Consider the following 19,699-nt stretch of genomic DNA (forward strand, 5'->3'; position numbering starts at 1 on the left):
GCCCGCTACACAACAAATCAGCCGGAAAGCTTTCCACTCAACTTCCAATAAACAGCATAGTTAAATCCCTGGGCATCATAGAAAGGACCCAACTCGACAGCCTTTCCACCAGAGGTAGCTCCAAATGTCAGACCAGTGTTACTCTTTCGCCTGATACTTGCTAGGTCAATCGTAGGGTTGCCGCTCAGGGTAGACTGGCCATAGTTACCAGCCAGAATGACTGGACCAAAAGCAATCGCACCCAAGGTTTGATCGTCATTGGCGGCAACGGTGTGGAGGCTCATGGGGAGTTGGACTGTGACAGTATCTCCAGACTTCCACTGTCTCTTGATCAGAGCGTACTTGCCGGACTGGATGGCCACATTCGCAGCTTGGCCGTTGACCTTGATGGAGGCTTTAGATGTCCAAGATGGGACACGGACTGCAAGAGTCCATTCACTGGTATCACCAGAGATCTTGAATGTGGATGTATCGCTCTCAGGGAAGTCAGTCGTTTGAGTGACAGAAACTTTCTTCTGGGACCAATTGAGCTTCGAAGGAGTGAATAGGTTGACGTAGAGTGTATCAGAAGTGTGAAAGTAGATCGAGTCCATAAGTTTGGTGTTAGTCTCGACTCCTGTACCTTGACAGCACCAGAATGAGTTGTAGTCAGTGCTCCAGGTACCGCCACCCCAAGCAGGACCAACTCCGCGACGGCCACCTGCCTTGAGAGGTGTGAAGTAGGTGACATGTCCGTGATCACTGCTGGGGTTCTGCTGACCAAGCAGATGGTTCAGGAGGGCCTTCTCGTAGAAGTCAAAGTATGAAGCGTCCGTTGGGTTCAGGGCCCAAAGCTCGCGAGTGAGTTTCAGCATGTTGTAACTGTTGCATGCCTCACAAGTATCATCAGTGAGGAACCCAGCAATAGCATCGGGAGCTCGGAAGTGTTCGGCCTGACTGTTTCCACCAATGGCGTAGGAATGCCGTTGAACGACGATATTGAAAGCATTTCGACCAATGTCGAGGTACTTCTTATCACCACTAACTTTATACTCACGAAGAGCACCAATCCACTTTGGGAGTTGAGTGTTGGCGTGCAGGCCAGAGAGCTTGTCGGTGTTCTGCTGCAGCGGTTCGAAGATGACAGCATGATCGAAGCGCTGAGCGACCTTGAGCCACTTTGAATCCTTGGTGTAAAAAGCGATATCGGCGAGGGCTTCGTTCATTCCACCAAACTCAGTCTGCAGCATGCTCTGCATCTGGTTGTAGCTAAGCTTTGAGGTGCGAGTGTCAACCCAACTGGCAAGTGAGAGCATGGTGTCTTTGGCGGTCTGGTCACCCATCCGGCGGTAAACGTCCAGTAGTCCAGCCAGGGTCTTGTGGATAGCGTAGTAAGGGACATTTCCGTTGCTGAGCGTCCGGTCCTCTACTTTAGAAATGTCACTTTCCGGGAAACCAGAGAGATATCCTTTGTTGAAGCCAACCTTTGCGTTATTGGCTTGGCACTTCGCGAGCTCCTGGACAAAGTATGTAGCTCGAGAGCCGCATTCTTTGACACCGGCGGAAGCGTAGCACTGTGTCCAGGCTGTAAGAAAATGGCCCTGGACATGGCTGCGAAAGGGAAAGTCGGGTGCATCCCAGCCGCCGTTTGTCTGTGCACCCTTTGTGTCGACACCGTGGTTCTTGCGGAACACGTACAACAGACGATCGGGATCAACCGATAGAAGATAGTTCAGTGTTCGGTTCTGGTTGTCCATCCATCGACTATCAGTGAGGGACACCTGAGTCAGGTCGAACGCATCGGCCACGTCGTTAACAGCTTGACCGCTGACAGGAAGAACTAGGGACGCAAGGCCCAAAAAGATGGCTGAGGCTTTGACCACGACCATGATGAAGCTGAAGCTGGTTTTTTTGATCGGTCGGTTTGATGGAACGGATGGTACGCCGGATCAGCAGCTGTTTATATATCCATGGCATCGATACCCATAAACCACGAAATCAGACAACTCCTTACGCATATCACCATTCGAATTGGGCCGGAGCTCTGACTGTCATTGGAGCGCCAAGTTTAATGTTACATTTGCAGATCCGGGGGACCTTCCATATGGCATTTAGCCGATGCTTTGACTGACGATCTGCCACGAGATTTCTGTTCCACAAATAGGAAACACGAAACATCTCCTTGTGATTAATTTGGATAAAATACGTGCACCAATGCTGCGTTATGGCAGCGATCTACATGAAGCGACCCGTACCGGAAACTCTGGGGAACATACGATGTCGTGTCTCGGATAGAGTGCGCGCCAATGCTTCGCGATCAGCTTCGCAAGCTGGACACTTGTTGGTGATGGTGCAGAGCTTAGACATTATGCTTAGTTTAGACTGCCGCGCCAATGTAGGTTGAATGCGAGATGGAGCTTGACCTATGTCAGGAACTGCAGATGCGGAGAAGGGAGATCCGATCTATATGGGGAAGGTCAGTAAAGAATTTCATGGTGCTCGTAAGGGGTTTAGGGTTGCATCCCGGTGGGAGCAATCGTCATTCCCGGTGGGAAAGGACTCGAATCCCGGTGGACATGCCGAGTGGTTTAGGCAAGGGTCATGAAAGTGATATTAGAGAACCGATTATCCATTACTCGATTTACTTGTGTCTATCTGCGAAGTAACTCTAGCCGACAGAATGAAAACCTATTGCAAGATTACTGGGGCTGGGTTTTAACCGTCCAGCCCTCATCCTTACTATCCATGTCATTGGATGCGGAGTCTTCTACTACAACCTCCACCACAGTTGACTCTCCAAATTTCGCATTGATCTCTTCCAGTTCCAAGCCCTTCGTTTCCACAAAGGTGAAATAGGCGATGACGAGAAATACAAAGTCCCAAGAAGCATTAATGAAGTAGAACTTCCATCCCAGATCAGCCATTGCATAAGCCATTGCAAAAGAAGCAAGAAGACTAGATTATGTTGTTAGTCGAGTTTATACCACGAAAGATGGATCTTTCTTACCCAGCACTGGAGTCAAGCATGCGGAAGATGGCAATGCCTGTAGCACGAAGCTTGAATGGTGATACCTCAGTTGGATACAAGCTTGTCATTGGCGTAATCGAAAAGGCGTAAAATCCTTGGAAGAGGAAAATGACAGCAATAGTCCCGTATATGGCGGAATTGTTGGTGCTTTCGCCGAAACCTGTATAGTCTTCGTTAGCAAGCTTCAGACCAAATAAGTACTAGAACCTACGCTTGATGAGGCCACCGATGAGTAAGAGGGTAACGACCATTCCGCCAACACCGATGAAGGTCTGCAATCTTCGCCCGAGAATATCTAGCATGAAGCTACCGAGTACAGCGACCGCGAATGACCAGCAGTTGATGATGACCTGGATCTGTGTCTGAGTTGTCGTATTGGTTATGCCAGCCTGGTTGAGGATCTTGGTGAGGTAGAACCTGCAATTGTCAGACTTATGGATCAAGCACTTCCACAATGGTATGACTTACGATATAATGAAGTTACCAAACAAGTTGATCATGGGCCCAAAACTGCATAGAAGGGCCAGTCTCCGCCTGTTGGGTCCACTGGAAATCATCTCCCTCCAGGGGTTGCGAGGATATTCTTGAGCTTCGCGCAAGATTGTGCTCCTAATTTCTTCCAACTGCTCACTTCCCTTCTGAAGGTCGGTCTTGTCCTTTCCTTGCATGATAATGAGAACTTCGAGAGCTTCTTCGTTCCGGTCCTCAGAGATCAACCATCGTGGAGACTCCGGTACGAATGGAACGATCATGACAGCCAATAAGCTGGGAATAAACTGGAGGAGAGAAGGCAGCCGCCACGCCCATGTGCTGTGTATGTTCTGACTTCCGTAGTTGATGATGGCCGAGGTCAAACTACCAACGTAGAAGCACGAGAAAAACAAACCAAGAACGCGGGCTCGTCGGCGTGGAGGGAGTAGCTCGCCAAGAAGAGTCGGTGCAGCACCATTGCTGATAGCGGATCCAACACCAACAAGAAAACGGGCGACCACGAACATGGGGATGTTCTGAGCAGCAGCCTGCAAGATGATGCCGATTGTGGTTACGATCGATGCGATGTAGATTGCGCGTCGGCGGCCGAAGTGATCAGGAATTGGACCCATGAGAAAGGCACCGAAGATGCTGCCCATCCAATTGGCCGCATTGTTGAGACCTTCAGTTGCCGTTGTCAAGTGGAAGTATTCCGAGTAGGACGGCAAGATCAAGAGGCCATTCATGACGGAGGAATCGTAACCCAGCGTCTGTATGTTGTTAGCTGACTCTGCAGAGCAGTGGATCCGTACGTACAGCTGAGTTCACGATTGTCACTGCCAGGAGGAGAGGCATGAGGATCTTGTGATCTGCAGGCACAAGCCTCGAGACATGCTTTCGTTCGAATGCCATGATGTATCAAGATTGTCGCCGTTGTATGATGAACTGAACCAGGAGTTTGGCTCTTCTTCATGACCGGTTACACGGAGCATCTTATATCTTGGAACAAATACGTTTATTGTCATTGGCTTATCAAGTCTGGGGAAGACAAAACCCAGGGAATTGGTCTTATCGGGCCCGCAACTCCCCGCATCGGATCTAGATCCTGAGCAGATAACGATTTGATTGAGTTCTGACCAATAGCTTCACGATCTGAACCGAAGTCGGTCGAGCTCGGCCGAGCTCACCCACTAGTGAGTTATTCGTCAATCAAGCATGTCAAAGTCAGAGACATGATGTAGAGCTAAGAGATAAAAGGATAGGATATCACCGAACCGTGAAATTTAACCTCTTTCAATCAGAAAACTTATCGAAATGCCTGGCCCTATCCGACAGTGGCCTGCGTGGCCCGAGTACACCTCTGAGACTACAGCGTCCTCCAAAGACCCTGAGTTCTTGGAGGCCAAGAAAGCCATCATCAGTGAGTATGGCGCTAAGGCACTACAAGAAAGCTGGATAAAGGTCTGCAAAGAGCTTGAAAACATCACTGATGAGATTATCGAGAAGGGAAACACTATTATCCCCGTCTTCGACACTCAACAAATTATCGAACACGGCTTCTCGCCGGAGCAAGAGGCTGAGATCAAGAGGATCGGCTCGTTCGTCTGTCGCAACACTGTTCCCAGGAAAGAAGCAACAGTACTTTACTCAGACCTCAAGAAATATGTTGCGGATAACAAAGACTCTATCCAAGCATGGCCTAAGGAAAGCCCATCGATGCTGGTCTTGTACAACTCACCAACACAAAACATCCTTCGTTCCCATCCAAATCACCTGAAGCTGCAGCGAAAGCTGAATGAGCTTTGGAAGTACTCTGCAGGAGATACTTCGCCCGACCCTCTTGTCTATCTTGATGGAATTCGCGATCGTGCACCAGGCCAGCCCTTCCTTGGGCTAGGTCCTCATATTGATGCTGGAAGTTTGTGTCGCTGGGCTGATCCAACTTACCGAAAAGTCTATGATGAGATCTTTTCTGGTAGACCAGAAGAGCACGATGCATATGACCTGGAAGCGAGAAAGAATGCCAACCAAGAGCTTTACAAGGGCCCTGCTCACTCGACGGTGTTGCGCACGTTCCAAGGATGGACTGCGTTGACGCCAACGGCACCGAGAGAGGGGACCATCATGGTATACCCCAACGTCAAGACTGTAATCGCATACCTCCTTCTGCGCCCTTTCTTCAGTCCACCGAAGGATCCTGATCATATCATGGACGCTGAGAAATGGACGTTCGGCGACTTCACCGGTTGGTTCCCAGGGACTATGAAGCCAGAGAGTCAGCGCTTGAGTCGGTCATCTCATCCTCATCTTAGGCTCGAAGAATGCCTTATTCACATGCCGGAAGTACAGCCTGGCGATACTGTTTGGTGGCATTGTGATGTAAGTAAATCCTTATAACCATCTACGTCCAATTATCTGACCAAAATCACTTCCAGGTTTGTCATGCTGTTGATACTGAGCACCTTGGAAAGAACAACGCGTCAGTAGCTTTCATAGCTGCGTGCCCTACAATACCAGCGAATGAAGCCTACGTCAAAGATCAGCTTCTTGCTACATTAGAAGGTCGACCTTCTGCTGATTACGCTGATGGGAACGATCTGAATGAGAGTACACTGAAAGGATATGCGGGCCTTGATGGTCTGAATGATGAAGCGCGCAAGGCGTTCGGATTCCACCTCCTGTAGATATGTGGTATGCCCGCTACGTCTTGGAAGACTATGTACTTTATATCAGGCGAGAAGTGAACTATTCAGACAGGCTGAGCTTATAATAATCCGTCCGTGGTTGTCAGATTGTCTAAATCCTTTTGTGACATTGGACTCTAGTCTGACAATTGCTTGCTTCAGTTCCACCGAAAAACATCGTAATGCACAGTCATAATATTATTCAGAGTCGCATTGTGTTTGTAATAAATTGGTCATCATTGTGTCGATGGTGGGGAGAGTGATGTATGGCTGATCTCATTATGGGTCAGCACATAAGCAGCCATAAGCAAGCCACAAGCAAACCGTAGGTAAACTATAAGCAAACCACTGCCATCTACTTTGCAATACTACCACCACTTCGATTCCAAGATACACGAGCCTTAGACCGAGATAATCACACACCATGTCGACTGCTATTGTTGTTGGAGCTACAGGTAGGTGATAATCCAAGAACCATGGCTGCATATCTTACACTCGGTCGCGACAGGCATTCTGGGTCGAGAAATTGTTCATCAGCTTGGCCAGAACCCGCAGAAATGGAGCAAAGTCTACTCCCTCTCGCGTTCTCAGAAAGAAGAGTTCCCTTCCAATGTCGAGCACAGACACATCGACCTCACCGGGAACGCCGAGGAGGTAGCTAAGAAATTGCAGGGTATCTCGGCTGAATATGTCTTCTTTGCCGCTTACCTCGAAAAGGCTGATGAACAGGAGAGTTGGAATGTTAATGGCGATATGCTACAGGCTTTTGTAAATGCCCTCGTGAAGAGCGGTATTGACAAAAACCTCAAGAGATTCCTGCTTGTTACGGGAGCGAAGCAATATGGTGTCCATCTAGGACCCGTCAAGAATCCCATGCTCGAGTCTGATCCCTGGCAAACTGACCAGTCAACCTTTCCGCCCAACTTCTACTACCGTCAGCAGGATATCCTGAAGAAATTCTGCGACAAGTCCAACGGTCGCGTCAGCTGGAATGTCACTTATCCCAATGATGTCATTGGCTATGCACGAGGAAACTTCATGAACCTGGCTACGGCGGTTGGCATTTACGCAGCAATCAGCAAAGAGCTTGGTCAAGATCTCATCTTCCCTGGTTCAGAGAGGTTCTATACTGGTTTCGACAGTTTCACAAGCGCTGACCTTCATGCAAAGTTCTGTGAGTGGGCTGTGCTTGAACCTTCGGCTGCTAACGAAGCTTTTAACGTCGTCAATGGTGATGTTGAGAGCTGGCAGAACCTGTGGCCCAAAGTCGCAGAACGATTTGGAACCAAGGCCGATGCCTCGCAATTCCAGAAGTCTCACCCTTTGAGTTCGTCCACGGATTTGAACCCCGTTCCTCCACTTAGCTTGCATGAGGAGACTTCCGGTCTCAAGGGTGTGACCAAACCAGGCAAGATGGAGCAGACGATCGATTTGACTAAATGGAGCCAGCAGGAGGAGGTAAAGGAAGCTTGGAAAAAGCTCGCTAAGCGAGAGGGCTTGGACGAAAAGGCTTTGGAGGGGGCTACGTGGGGATTCCTCGGTTTTGTGCTGGGCAGGAACTTTGATCTGGTGATTAGTATGAGTAAAGCCCGAAAGCTTGGCTGGGATGGGTAAGTTGAAACCCTTCAGAAATACTGAATCTGGCTAACGTTGAACAAGATATGAAGATAGCTGGGAGGCCCTGAGCAAGGTTTTTGATACACTAAAGGATGCCAAAGTTCTTCCATAACCTTATTCCTCTATGGTAAATTTGTGGAAACGCCCAGTATCACAGGATGGATAGCTTCAAATATTCTGTAACCTGAAATATATTCATGTACTGCCTTCGTTCATACTTCTTCTCAAGACTCGAGCAGCATGCCGAGCTAGTAGGTTATGTGACTCAACAGCGTCCAGCAAGACAAGCCCAGCTTCAATAGCATCAAGATACTTCCCTTTATCTTCGGAGCTGGTGCTTTGGCATTCCCGCAGCAGAAACATTGCGGAAGAGTAAATATGATACGACAGCGCCCTAAAGAATTCAATATGCTACAAGTAAGCGTATAGGCGGTGTTATCTTACCACTGCTTTCTAGTTGATGCCGGCTGGTCCCAGCTTCGGTTAATCCAAATAAGGCTCATGGCAGATGTGACGCTAACTGTTCGTGCCCAGTGATATTCTTCGGGGGATGATAGCCACTGCTTTTGAAGAACGCGGTTGATATGCATGCGCAGATGGAGGAGGACCAGAGTCAAGTCGTAGCGCTGCCACTTGATCCACGGTTGGGTATTCTCAAGAGCTTGAATCTCTGCGTCTGTGACCGCATCGCTCTCGGGCTGCAAGTGGCTTGGTAAAGAGTCAATGATGCTCGCTAGCCCTTCATCAGCAGATTTGACGATGTCGATGGCATTTTTCAACGACTTGACACCATATTTCAGTGATATGCGAAACCTGTATATAACTTGAGATGTTCGCGCCATGAAGATGTGATAATGAACGGGGTCCACGAGCGTATCCTGTGCCTCACGGTGAGAGACAGAAGGCAGGGGAATGCTAAAGTCAGACTCGTCTATAACTGGTGACTCATGGGTCAAGTTCAACCTGATTGCAAGAAAGTTATTTAGCGTGGGCGCGATATCGATATCTTGAAGACTCACCATTCGCAGATAACCAGTGTCCACCACAAACGGCGCTCTGCTTCAAGGCTCAGGTGTCTCTCCCCACGTTTGCCATCATCCTGAGCTAATTGGAGAGTTTGTGCAATTCGGATCGCTGACACTCGCAAGTGATGACCCATCTCTGAATCCCCACGGTTATTGAAGGCCATGCATAGGACAGCTATTGCTTGCACGCTGTGCACGTTGGGTACTCGCAGGAAGTCTGCCTTGTGAAGGCAGAAAAGGGCTGCCTCGTACCAATTCTGAGACGCTTGCTCTATGGTAACTCCTGGGGGAATTGGCAGGCTCTGAGCTTCGTCATCTTCCATCATCAAAAGAGATGTCTTTACCACTCGTCAGTTCGACCATCCACCGAGTGAGCTCAATTGATTGATGTATTACTTACACTGAGAACACCAAAATAGACAGCGAGCCATGACACGTCGGCTTCATCAAGTGCAAGACCTGCCTCTAAACTTCCTGCGAACCTATCGCATTCGTCTCTGAATTGAGGATATTCCAGAGCATAATGAACCCAAGAATCCCAAGTCATATCGAACTCGATCAGCTTCCTACTGCACTCTCCATTGGGCAGGATGATATCCGCCCAATCTGATACACGGGGCTTGCTAGTATCAGACTCCAAAGCCAGGCTTTCCCACAAGCCATCAGCAAGCTCGCCTGGAGTATACTCTATATCGTCAATTGATCTGCTGGGTATATGCGCTTGCGGGAGTGTATTGCTTTGGAGGCGCCCTTTCTGTTCCTTTAGCGTAGTGATCTCTCGCCTTAGACGTTCATTCTCTTCCTTGAGCTCTTGGTATGATGGAGTTTCGGGGCCGTCGTGCCATCTGTTATCTCATCAGCTTCAATGACACAAACAAGATCAGGGTGGTTCACAGACGTGGTCACCTGGCCGCGAATAAGGACCATTTCCCTGACACATGATTTAGCCTGGCCACGCTTGATGCATCGTGAACAAGGGACAGATTTATCGCATTTGACTTTGCGAGATGCGCATGACAGGCAACTACGCGACGCTCGCTGTGTGGATCGAAGGGCAATTGCCTCACTTGAGCGATGCTCCATACTGACTCCGTCAAGGGTATTACGAAGGTTAAGTGCTGAGGAACAAGAGGGGGCCTACTCTCAAACTCGACCGAGCTGGCCCGATAATCGCCTTCGCTGTGATTGGGTGGGTATACGCGGAGGGGACGCTTATCGGAGCTGCCCCACGGTATTTGAACCTTCCGATGTAAGCATGAAGATCAACCTACACTCTTCTTATTTCCCTTTACTACGTGACTAAATCCTAGATTCGATTGTCCAAGATGCCATCTGTCGTGGTGTTCCGTGGCGCAGCCATTCACTCTCTTGACCTCCAAACTCTGGAATTTGTGGACGATGCAACTCTCGTTATCAGCGACGGCGTCATCACAGGATTCTGGAAGAACCCTGCCGATGTCCCCCAAGATGCAGTTCCCTCAGACGCCAAAACTCACACTCTATCTCACGGTGAATTTCTCATCCCAGGGTTTGTCGATATTCATAATCACGCACCTCAATGGCCGATGCGGGGTCTCGGTCAAGGCCTTCACATCCTCGATTGGCTCGACCAAGTGACGTTTCCCTTTGAAGCGCGCTTCTCTGATCCAGACTACGCGAAAAAGATGTTTGAGCATACCGTCCAGGACTTTTTACGGCAGGGAATTACGACTGCCTCATACTATGGCTCCCGGCATGCTGAAGCGACACGCATCCTAGCAGACATATGCCACGCGAAAGGCCAACGCGCGTTTGTCGGGAAATGCAACATGGACAGAAATGCACCAGATTATCTTCGTGAGCAAAGCGCAGAGGACTCTCTTCGCGAGACCAAGGAGTGCATTGCTCATATTCGTGCCCTGAACCCTGCCAGAGAAGGTGATGAGGGGTTGGTAAAGCCGGTTGTTACACCAAGATTCGCAATCTGCTGCACTGACGAACTTCTTCGTGGCCTTGGAGACATGGTACAAGCAGACGATACTCTGGCCATCCAAACACATTTCAACGAAGCCCAGCAAGAGATCGACTTCACAAAGGAGCTGTTCCCGCAGTTTAAAGGGAGTGAGGCCGATTTGTATGAGAGCTATGGTTTACTCAACAAGCGCAGCATCCTTGCGCACTGCACCATTATGACCAACTACGAAAAGGAACGTCTTGAGGCGCTCAAGTGTGGTATAGCTCACTGTCCCATTGCCAACATGACAGTCGGTGGTGGTTTCATGGTAGCACCTATCCGCGATTTCCTCCGTCGTGGAATTAAATGCGGTCTTGGTACCGACAGCGGAGGCGGCTGGGCATCTCAGATGCTAGCAGTCATCAGACAAGCGATGATAGCTTCGAATGCACGCGAAGTTATGTCAAAGGGCGAAGACAAGGCTCTTTCACTCGAGGAAGTATTCTATCTGGCAACAATGGGAGGCGCCAAGGTCTTATGTCTCGAAGACAAGATCGGGAACTTTGGCGTTGGTAAAGAGTTTGATGCCATTTGGGTGGCCACAACAACAGGACTACAGTCTGCTATGACTCCAAGAGAAGAGGAAGACTCGTTGAGGGGGTTGTTTGAGAAGTATGTTATGACGGGCGATGATAGGAATGTGACACAGGTTTTTGTCAAGGGTCGGAGAGTTGCAGGGAGCCGAGAGTATCACTAGCTTGAGCAGGCTCTGGAGTCTTCCCCGGACTAAAAAGGAGCTTGGGTAAATACAGTAGCATGGCGATCAACAACTAATGCTGGTTCGCCTCGACTCCGCTTTAACAAGTCATCACTGTCGGTTGCTTCTTCTGCAGTATTGCCTTCAGCTAAATGTTTGTCCTCATGCACCAGGCACGCTAGATCTGCAGTCGAAACCTGTCTCTAAGAGCCTGTATCAGCAGAGAGGTCCTACAACCATGCGTAGGTGATAGGATTAAGTGTGATGCTACGTAGATATTAACTCAATTAGCTGTGTGGCTATGATTTCCCTCAAAGGTAAACAGATACAAGTATAGTATGTAGGTAATAACGACAAATTGGTGTCTCGGTTGGATACTTTGTGTGTGACGTGTATTTGACATGACGAATTGGTATGGGGGCTATTTGCGCTCATGAGCCTCATGATAAGATGCATTACTGGCCACAACAATCTAATTTTGGTAGAGATATAAATATAAGTAGTGTGTCTCAAGGCGTTCTAGACATTTTAGGTGTAATATTAAAATGAAGCACGACTATCTTTGACTTAAGCGTCTATTCCTCTCAATTTCCGCGTCGACACATGGTCGGCAAACCCAACGCGAATGTTTCTCTTCCCACCCCAATGATATGTTGCACTGTTCTGTTTCTTTGTCAGGGCAAAGTTCTTCTTGATTGTGCCACGAGATAAGGCGACCACAGCTACCCCAGTTCCGTACCGTTGTAGTTTTGCACATTTTGTTTTAGGTCGAATGATGTCAATTTTGATAAATTCGACGTGTGAGAAATATTTTCTCGTGATGTTGGAAATGCTGAGGAGAGCTCTTTATACGTGGCGTGGCTTTCTGAATCAAGATATGTCACTCGTTGTATCTAAGTCACAGCTCTTCATTTAAATTACAGAAACACGTAGCTCAAACTCAAGGTTTGTGTATCATGCACATTACATACTATTCTATATTCAGTTTGTGATCAGTCTATAGTCGTGTAGCCTTTTTTCTCTCCTCTTCCTCCGCCAGCCTTTTAGCTTCTTCACAGGGAAAACAGTTTGTTTCTATCGATCTGCTTGGATTCAGTTCGAGGCCAGCACAACCTCCACTCTCCTTACTGTCACAGTCTAAACTCTGGACCTCATGAGTGATTTCGTGACCGCATTTGCCAATGACATGCATGATGATGGTGATGCACATATTAGATTTATTTCCGATTGTAGCAATGAAGTGACTGTTTGATTGCGCACGTCAAGTCAATATATTGTAATTTAAGTACTCTATATACCTAGACAGATAACCGCGGCTAAGTATACTAATTTATAGATATTATATGTCACAGAATCACATAGAAAACAGAGAGTGTTGATCTCACATACAGCAGGATGGCTGTTGATTGGTCAATCACCATATGGGGTTTGCACTAAGCCATATCTGGCTAGCCTCTGCTGTGCTTCAGTAAGTTCACTGAGGACATCATCCATCCCCGCTTGTTTCATCCCTTCTTCTTTATAAAAAAAAACCTCTTGATCACGACAAGCACCGCAAATATGGAAGGACAAACGAGGCTGGATCGCCTACCGCCCGAGATATTCTCGATGATTCTACGCAAGCTCGAGCCACGCCAAATCAGGCCTCTCATGCAGACGAGTAAGACCATTAACGCAATGGCCAAGTCAATGTTTTACAGGAGAATGATCTTCTCCAGAGATAGACATTTCAGAAGGTTTCTCAGAGTCGCCAAAGGAGATCCCAGGATCCTCAACATGATTCATCATTTAGATGTCAAAAACGTTGATGCTCGATATTTCTGGCTGCTCCTCTGCCTTGACCTTCGCAACATTGAGACCGCCACATTGAGTAATGGGGAGACCATCATCATTGGAGCCCGAGACGGCCTGGCTGATTTTGAAAACATGGCCTCGCTTCTAGCCGGACGTATGGCCCCTAAGCCTAGACTGAAGACCGGTGAGTTTGTCAAGAATCACAACAATGATAGAGACTAATAGTGCACATAGTATCCTACGATATCAGGGGCCCAGACGAGCGCATTTTGTCTTTGGATGAGATTAAACTATTTCGCTACCCCAGCCTTACATATTTGCGCCTCCGGAATGTTAGACTCGATCGTTATGCCTCTGAATTAGTTCAGCCTCTTCCGTTAGAGAACCTAGAGTCCCTCTACCTAGAAGTCTACAATTACACAGACAAGATTCTGGAAAGGCTTCTGCGGAATGCAAAGAAACTCAAGCGCTTTGAGTTTCACCACCCTATGAATGAAATAGACCGAGGTACCCCGAACTTTCCACGAATTCTAAGACCGTGCCAGGAGAGAATCAAGATTATAGATCTTTATTGGGACTGTCACCGCCCATACTTCGAAGACAAGCCAATGAAATTTGCCAACTTCAAATCTCTTCAATATATCGCCGCCCCACCAAAAGCTCTTTTTGGGCGTTATCTCTATCGAGGTGATATCGAGTGGTTGCCCAAGCTTAGAGAGCATCTACCGCCAGGCTTGAAGGTGCTTTTCTTGCAGGACATTGAGATCTATGAAAAGACCCCGCTATTGCTCCCAGGTCAAGAACTTACGGACGATTATGACCCGTGGTGGTATTTGATTCCTGTGGATTACGATATGGTCAAAACTCTCATCGACCATGAGGCACTGTTTCCGGCGCTTTCCGTCATTGCGTGGACGTCGCCAGTAGGCACAGAACCGCCGTGGCAACTCTCCGAGCCTGCCGTCAAAATTGGCATCGAAATGAAGTGCGCAAAGACCAGGATATGGTATGAACCAGACGAGGAGTGGCTTGATGAGCTGGAAAGAAACCCAGCGACCGTGTACTCAGATACTGGTTCGGAGTATTCAGAGGCTGGTTCGGAGGAGTATTCAGAGGCAGGGTCAGGGGATGCAGGTTCGTAGGAGGCTTCAGAGACTGGTCGGGAGGAGACTTCAGAGGAAAAATCCTAAAAGCGAAGTGATGACCTTGTCCGTTGTTATGACTTCTATCATGCTCAGTACATATGTTTGACAGCATACCAGTTGCAGGGTGTATATCTCAATATGCCAATATCATTAAAGCTTCTATTTTCATTACTTGGTATCAACATTAAAGTCTTATCTATGGGCATCCATGCTTCTTTGTATCGTTCTCGTATAATCCTTTTCCGCGCTGCGTAGCGAAGGATTAGAGCTCGCTGTCGTATCTGGGTATCTTGGGTCTCTCTCCGCCGAGTCGTCAACCTCGACCACCACCGATGTCACGGTATCCATCTGAATAGCCGGTCCTCTCAGAGATTCTTGGCTGATGGTGCGAGTCATTCCCTTTCTGCTTCTGTTCTCTGAAGCGCTTGCCCTAGCAGGCCATGACCACCATCCTCCGGCGACATTCTCGTCTGCTTGTTGGCCACCCTGAATCGAGATGGTGTTTCCGAACCGACGACTAGGTGTTTTGAGGAAGGCGAAGGTGCTCAGGCCAACATCATCGGACGATATATCGTACTTTGAGGCGAAGACGATTGTGTTTCGGGTTGTGCCAAATAGCAAGCAATCGAAGGAACCGTTGGATGCGATCATGGCACCTGCAAAGCAGAAGTAGCCGTTGGGTACATTTGCACCAGCCATCGTCGCAATACGGCCAGCCGCAAGAGGAAGGGTACACATGACGTAGATGACGGGGTAGATCAGGAAGGCAGGGTTACGGCTGAGTTGGAGTTGCATGGTATCGGCCTGGCTTGGTGATCCTGAAGACTCAAATCGGGCTTGACGACGGAGATGGAAGAAGATGATGAGGTATAAGACGGATGTTGTACCAAGGCCGAGGAAGATGTAGAGGTAATGTGTAAAGAGTCGAAGATTCTCGTACTTTCGGTTCATCCAGCACTGTATAATGTTAGTGGACTGCCGACAGTCAATGGGGCATACGGTACTTACCCAACTTCCGGCGCGGACGAAGAAACCTCCGAATTCCGCACCATTGCGAGTCACGGCGATTGGAATGAGGGAGATGGCGTAGACGAAGATCCATATGGCGATGATCATTGCGTAAAGCATCCTCTGTGGTGTCTGTCGTCGCTTGACAACAGCAAGATATGTGTGGAAGGCGATTAAAGTTATGAACATGGACGAGGCCAAGTCACCAAGCGACACGAAGAGTCCCTGGGTATAGCAAGACGCTGTTCCAACCATGATCGCATTATTCCGGAGCCACGCCGCGTTGAGAAAGAAGGCTACTCCTTGGTGCATGTCGGCGAGTAGTAGATTGATGATCAGGACGAGGAACTGATTCGGTCGTCGAGGGGCGGTAGGAACAGTTCCGTCTGCCTTCTTGTTGGCGTCTTGATCGTTCTCGGCAAATATCCCATCAATACCCAGCGTAAAGTCTATCGCCCTCTGAATCGGTCCAGTCGTTTGTTGAAAGTGCCCCGAAGGCTGCGACTTGATGAACAAGCTCCATGTCGTAAGCTTATACACCAAATAAAAGAACAAAGTACTCGCAGAAAAGAACGAAATGAAAGCGAGAACAGTCACGGCAGTCAATCCGTGTCGAAGATCATCGTTCAAAGGGTCCAACGTCCGCCCTTCAACAGGAAGATCGCCCCACGCCATTATTATTTGGTTTAATGAGAGAATCTGTCGAATCTCAGGAACGAGATGCGAACTGCAGATGAGAAATGACAGCCCCCCACGGATATTAAGAGGGAAAAAGGCCCTGAATGGGCCAAGAATGTGAAGGATTTATCGCCCAGAGGCACAGATCCACGATGTGACATCGCTTCGCAGCTGAGCGCCCGTTCTGTATTAACGCATCAAGGTAATCCTGGCATTTTTTCAGCACTAGAGTTCTCGGCCGACTGTTTTCGCGCCGAGGCTAGGCCAACCTAGTCGTCTCTCACGGATGTGGCTTTTTCCGCTGCAGATTCGTGAGAAGAAAAACGTGGAATTCATTTGGCTATTCTACGGATCAGTACGTAATTGAGATCCATTCTTGACATCTTGTCACTTTGGAGCGTTATCCATCACCCTTGAAGAGGCTCCGTAGTGGAGATAGAATGTCGTGTCTCAGGTTGATGAAGAAAAAAAAAAGCCAAAAGAAATATGCTTAGAAAATGGGTCTTGACCGACCCAAAGATCGACTCGCTTGCTACGGCACGATTGCACATCAATAGTGGATGAAAATACAACTCTCCAGTTGACTTCAAAACTCAACTCTATTTCTCTCACCTCAAAAACGAGCCTCGGCACAGGATTCATCGTCCTTCTGTTCCTGACATGGCGTGGGCAAGTTAGGATCGGCGCACGCGATGTGGCGTCGAGCGAGTCAGTGTTTGGTGTTCAAACGTTACTCACTAGAACATTCTTGGTAAAACGCTCAGACATAGCGGCCATCCCATGTGTCTTAGCGCACCGAGCCCTGGGCGTTTCGGCAGTTTTGGTCATAGCGGGTGACATTTTCCCATTTCATGCACTGAGACGGTCTAGAACGAGCGAGGTCTTTGAGTTTTTGTTAGCATCGGGACTGAATCACGATTGGGAAATGAGGCTGAGTGAGTGAATCGCACCATGTTCCACTGCGCTGGGCCGTGCTGCTGCAGAAGATGAAACAATACTAATTTCATATGCTTTGGGCCTAAAAACGGCTGCCATTGAGTCTGAACTCAGTCCATATAAACAAAGCAAGGCTTCATCTCGATGAGTTGCATATCTGGCACCGTAGCTATCTGCCGGGCATAACTCAGCGCTCAGCCCTGCTTCACCCATGATCCATGACCGTACGTTGTAACTATTCAGGCCGCAGCGTAAAATCGCGTATTTCTACGCGGTCTTCTCAGCGAATTGTCTCTCGACTTCCTCCGCAAACTTCCCAATGCTATCAAATCTCCATTCAAACGCCACATTTTCTTTCAACCTCTCGTAATCACCTCCGACACCTGTTCCCTCTTTCTTTTCACCGCCGCGGGAGATCCAAACACTTCTGAGTCCGAACCGTTTGGCCGGAACGTGATCTGCAGTCAAACTTCTCGCTACGTGAAGTAATTCCCCGCAATCCTTGTCGACGCTCAGATCGCTTCTGAGATGATCAAATAAGTAGTCGAAGTTTGCCTTAGCGGGTTTATAACTACCGATGTCTTCGGCAGTGTAGACCTTGTCGAATTCAGCGGGCTGGAGGTGCTTTAGAGTTGAAGAGGCGTTGAGGTTATCCATGTTAGTGAGGATGATGAGTTTGTAGTGTTTCTTTAAAATTTGCAAGCCTGGAATTGTGTCGGGGAAAGGTAGCCAAGTCCCGGGTAGGGACTCAAGATGATTCATTTCTTCTTCGGGTACAGAAATGCTAAGTTCGTCTGTGAGACTTTTGAACGAGCGCGAGACGATACTGCCGTAGCTTAGGGTAGGCTCCCCCTCTTCAAGGACTTGGGTAAGCTCATGAAAGCGCTGGATCAACAAAACAGGATTCTTTTTGTAATCGCTTTCAAAAGGAAGACGACTGATGATAGGCTGTAAGCCACGAATCATGCCAGACTCTTGGTCTATCAAAGTCCCATAGCAGTCAAATGATAGGGCCTTGAACGTGGTAAGATCAGAAGACATGCTGAGAATTATGGGCTAAAAAGGCGACAACGAATCAGTGTGAGTGAGGAATTGGTAAATGTTGCTATTCTCATTTATAGTGAGTAAGAGATTGAGTTGATGGGAGACGGTTAACGGTCATCGGAAGCTTATTTGTACTGGAGTCGCAAGGGCGTCGTTGACGAGATCACGATTTCCTTCTGACCACTGACGTCAAGACAGGATCCTTCTGCAAAGGCAGCGAATTTTACACTGAGAAATATTTTGGTCGTTCGAAGTTTGCAGTTAGGTTATTGAAAAGCACTTGCATTATCATGTCCCAGTCCCAGATACTTGATTCATGAATTAGGCCATCTTGGCAGAAGTATTTAAGGATTAATCACGTACAATAAAGGCCCAGCATTTGCCAGTCCAAGAAACCTAAACAACAGCTACATACTAAACAAAATCAAAAGAAACAAAGTTGAGAAGACCCGACCAGAGTGGGATGTTCAGCTGCCAGACAGCCTGGAAACCGCAGGTGCCTTGCGCACCCAATCCTGTAGCCCACTTTCAGCAGCATCAACAAGCCATCTTGCCAGCGCGCCTCGTGGAAAAGAATACGTATAGCCCTTCTGCCCAACGTATCCAACAAAAGGCTTTCCGTCTTCCCTGTCCTTCGCCCAGCTTTCCTTATCAGAGCCCCCAGGGATGGCTGAGATACGGAATATGGTCCAATCGAGGTCCGTGGCGTCGAGCTCAAATGCTTTTCCAATCGAGGTGATACCACGGTAAGCGTTCGAAAATACGGTGCGGACCATGAGATTTATTGTTGGCTGGAGCATAGTCCATGAGTCTTCCTTCTGGGTGATGGTGAGCGTTCCCATTGCAAAGATTCGCTTAACGCCGTGTCGGCGCATCGCGGGAAACAGGGAGTTCTTGTAGAAGTCGGGAATAGAGTTTGGGGGCGTCGTACGATCGGTGATTAGAGGTCCAAGGAGCGAAATGACGATGTTGACCTTGGCCACGGCTCGGTCGAGGGCTGCTTTATCAGACAGCTCTCCCTTGACGATCTGGGAAAGTTAGCCGCTTTCGTCGTTCTAGATGACCATCATACGCCAGACTTACCTCGAGTGATGGATTGGAAGCCAAATCTTCAGGAACCTTTTGAGGATTTCTTGCATATGCTACCACTTTGTGTTTGCGATGAAGTAGCTCCCGTAGCAGATTGATACCGGCAGGGCCGGTGCCGCCAAGCACAAGCACGGTTAACGAAGGCATAGTAAGTGGACTGATGAAAATTAAGAGTAAAAATCGAAACTACATTGTTGCGCAGATGGGTGCCTATATATACGGTTTTGCCTACATCCCTTAATCGAGTCCTGACAACCAAAAGTCTAATTTGTTGACATTCCGCGCGGTAGTATTCAACGCGCGGAACCCTTTCCAATGACTAATCATATCCGTCACCCTCTAGCGAATCATCGCAGTCTTAGCCCAAGTATCTCCGCGCGGAGATTTGAGTTCCCGCGCTTCCCAACTCTTGCATAACCACGATTACAAACAATGAGAAAGAATGGAAGCTGTTGGATCTGTCGCTTACGCCACAAGAAATGTGACGAGATTCAGCCGACTTGCGGAAATT

At 48.4% G+C, this 19,699-nt stretch overlaps 10 protein-coding genes across 10 annotated transcripts; 4 read left to right on the plus strand and 6 right to left on the minus strand.

Annotated features, from left to right (window-relative positions):
- Positions 1–17: 17 nt before the first annotated feature.
- On the minus strand, positions 18–1,868 carry FTJAE_5899 (uncharacterized protein; the record flags this gene model as incomplete). Its single annotated transcript, XM_037352454.1, has 1 exon — positions 18–1,868. One exon carries the CDS (start codon positions 1,866–1,868, stop codon positions 18–20), a length of 1,851 nt encoding a protein of 616 aa, XP_037206953.1.
- An 810-nt stretch (positions 1,869–2,678) lies between these two features.
- Positions 2,679–4,390, minus strand: FTJAE_5900 (hexose transporter; the record flags this gene model as incomplete). The annotated part of the gene is made up of 5 exons (XM_037352457.1): positions 2,679–2,934; positions 2,987–3,167; positions 3,219–3,424; positions 3,476–4,248; positions 4,295–4,390. The coding sequence occupies 5 exons, from the start codon at positions 4,388–4,390 to the stop codon at positions 2,679–2,681; spliced, it is 1,512 nt and encodes a 503-aa protein (XP_037206954.1).
- A 402-nt stretch (positions 4,391–4,792) lies between these two features.
- On the plus strand, positions 4,793–6,162 carry FTJAE_5901 (DUF1479 domain protein; the record flags this gene model as incomplete). Its single annotated transcript, XM_037352458.1, has 2 exons — positions 4,793–5,857; positions 5,914–6,162. The coding sequence occupies 2 exons, from the start codon at positions 4,793–4,795 to the stop codon at positions 6,160–6,162; spliced, it is 1,314 nt and encodes a 437-aa protein (XP_037206955.1).
- Positions 6,163–6,586: 424 nt separating this feature from the next.
- FTJAE_5902 (nad dependent epimerase dehydratase family) lies at positions 6,587–7,891 on the plus strand (the record flags this gene model as incomplete). The annotated part of the gene is made up of 3 exons (XM_037352459.1): positions 6,587–6,617; positions 6,671–7,772; positions 7,822–7,891. 3 exons carry the CDS (start codon positions 6,587–6,589, stop codon positions 7,889–7,891), a joined length of 1,203 nt encoding a protein of 400 aa, XP_037206956.1.
- An 83-nt stretch (positions 7,892–7,974) lies between these two features.
- On the minus strand, positions 7,975–9,887 carry FTJAE_5903 (uncharacterized protein; the record flags this gene model as incomplete). The annotated part of the gene is made up of 5 exons (XM_037352460.1): positions 7,975–8,173; positions 8,224–8,742; positions 8,799–9,142; positions 9,205–9,649; positions 9,703–9,887. 5 exons carry the CDS (start codon positions 9,885–9,887, stop codon positions 7,975–7,977), a joined length of 1,692 nt encoding a protein of 563 aa, XP_037206957.1.
- Positions 9,888–10,129: 242 nt separating this feature from the next.
- On the plus strand, positions 10,130–11,494 carry FTJAE_5904 (guanine deaminase; the record flags this gene model as incomplete). The annotated part of the gene is made up of 1 exon (XM_037352461.1): positions 10,130–11,494. The coding sequence occupies one exon, from the start codon at positions 10,130–10,132 to the stop codon at positions 11,492–11,494; it is 1,365 nt and encodes a 454-aa protein (XP_037206958.1).
- A 1,560-nt stretch (positions 11,495–13,054) lies between these two features.
- Positions 13,055–14,430, plus strand: FTJAE_5905 (uncharacterized protein; the record flags this gene model as incomplete). Its single annotated transcript, XM_037352462.1, has 2 exons — positions 13,055–13,472; positions 13,523–14,430. The coding sequence occupies 2 exons, from the start codon at positions 13,055–13,057 to the stop codon at positions 14,428–14,430; spliced, it is 1,326 nt and encodes a 441-aa protein (XP_037206959.1).
- Positions 14,431–14,625: 195 nt separating this feature from the next.
- FTJAE_5906 (g-protein coupled receptor) lies at positions 14,626–16,116 on the minus strand (the record flags this gene model as incomplete). Its single annotated transcript, XM_037352463.1, has 2 exons — positions 14,626–15,390; positions 15,442–16,116. The coding sequence occupies 2 exons, from the start codon at positions 16,114–16,116 to the stop codon at positions 14,626–14,628; spliced, it is 1,440 nt and encodes a 479-aa protein (XP_037206960.1).
- Positions 16,117–17,322: 1,206 nt separating this feature from the next.
- FTJAE_5907 (haloacid dehalogenase type II) lies at positions 17,323–18,096 on the minus strand (the record flags this gene model as incomplete). The annotated part of the gene is made up of 1 exon (XM_037352464.1): positions 17,323–18,096. One exon carries the CDS (start codon positions 18,094–18,096, stop codon positions 17,323–17,325), a length of 774 nt encoding a protein of 257 aa, XP_037206961.1.
- A 470-nt stretch (positions 18,097–18,566) lies between these two features.
- FTJAE_5908 (uncharacterized protein) lies at positions 18,567–19,335 on the minus strand (the record flags this gene model as incomplete). Its single annotated transcript, XM_037352465.1, has 2 exons — positions 18,567–19,127; positions 19,183–19,335. The coding sequence occupies 2 exons, from the start codon at positions 19,333–19,335 to the stop codon at positions 18,567–18,569; spliced, it is 714 nt and encodes a 237-aa protein (XP_037206962.1).
- Between the last annotated feature and the right edge of the window lie 364 nt (positions 19,336–19,699).

This window comes from Fusarium tjaetaba (assembly GCF_013396195.1).
Source record: "Fusarium tjaetaba strain NRRL 66243 chromosome Unknown NRRL66243_c0000113, whole genome shotgun sequence".
Classification (NCBI taxonomy): domain Eukaryota; kingdom Fungi; phylum Ascomycota; class Sordariomycetes; order Hypocreales; family Nectriaceae; genus Fusarium; species Fusarium tjaetaba.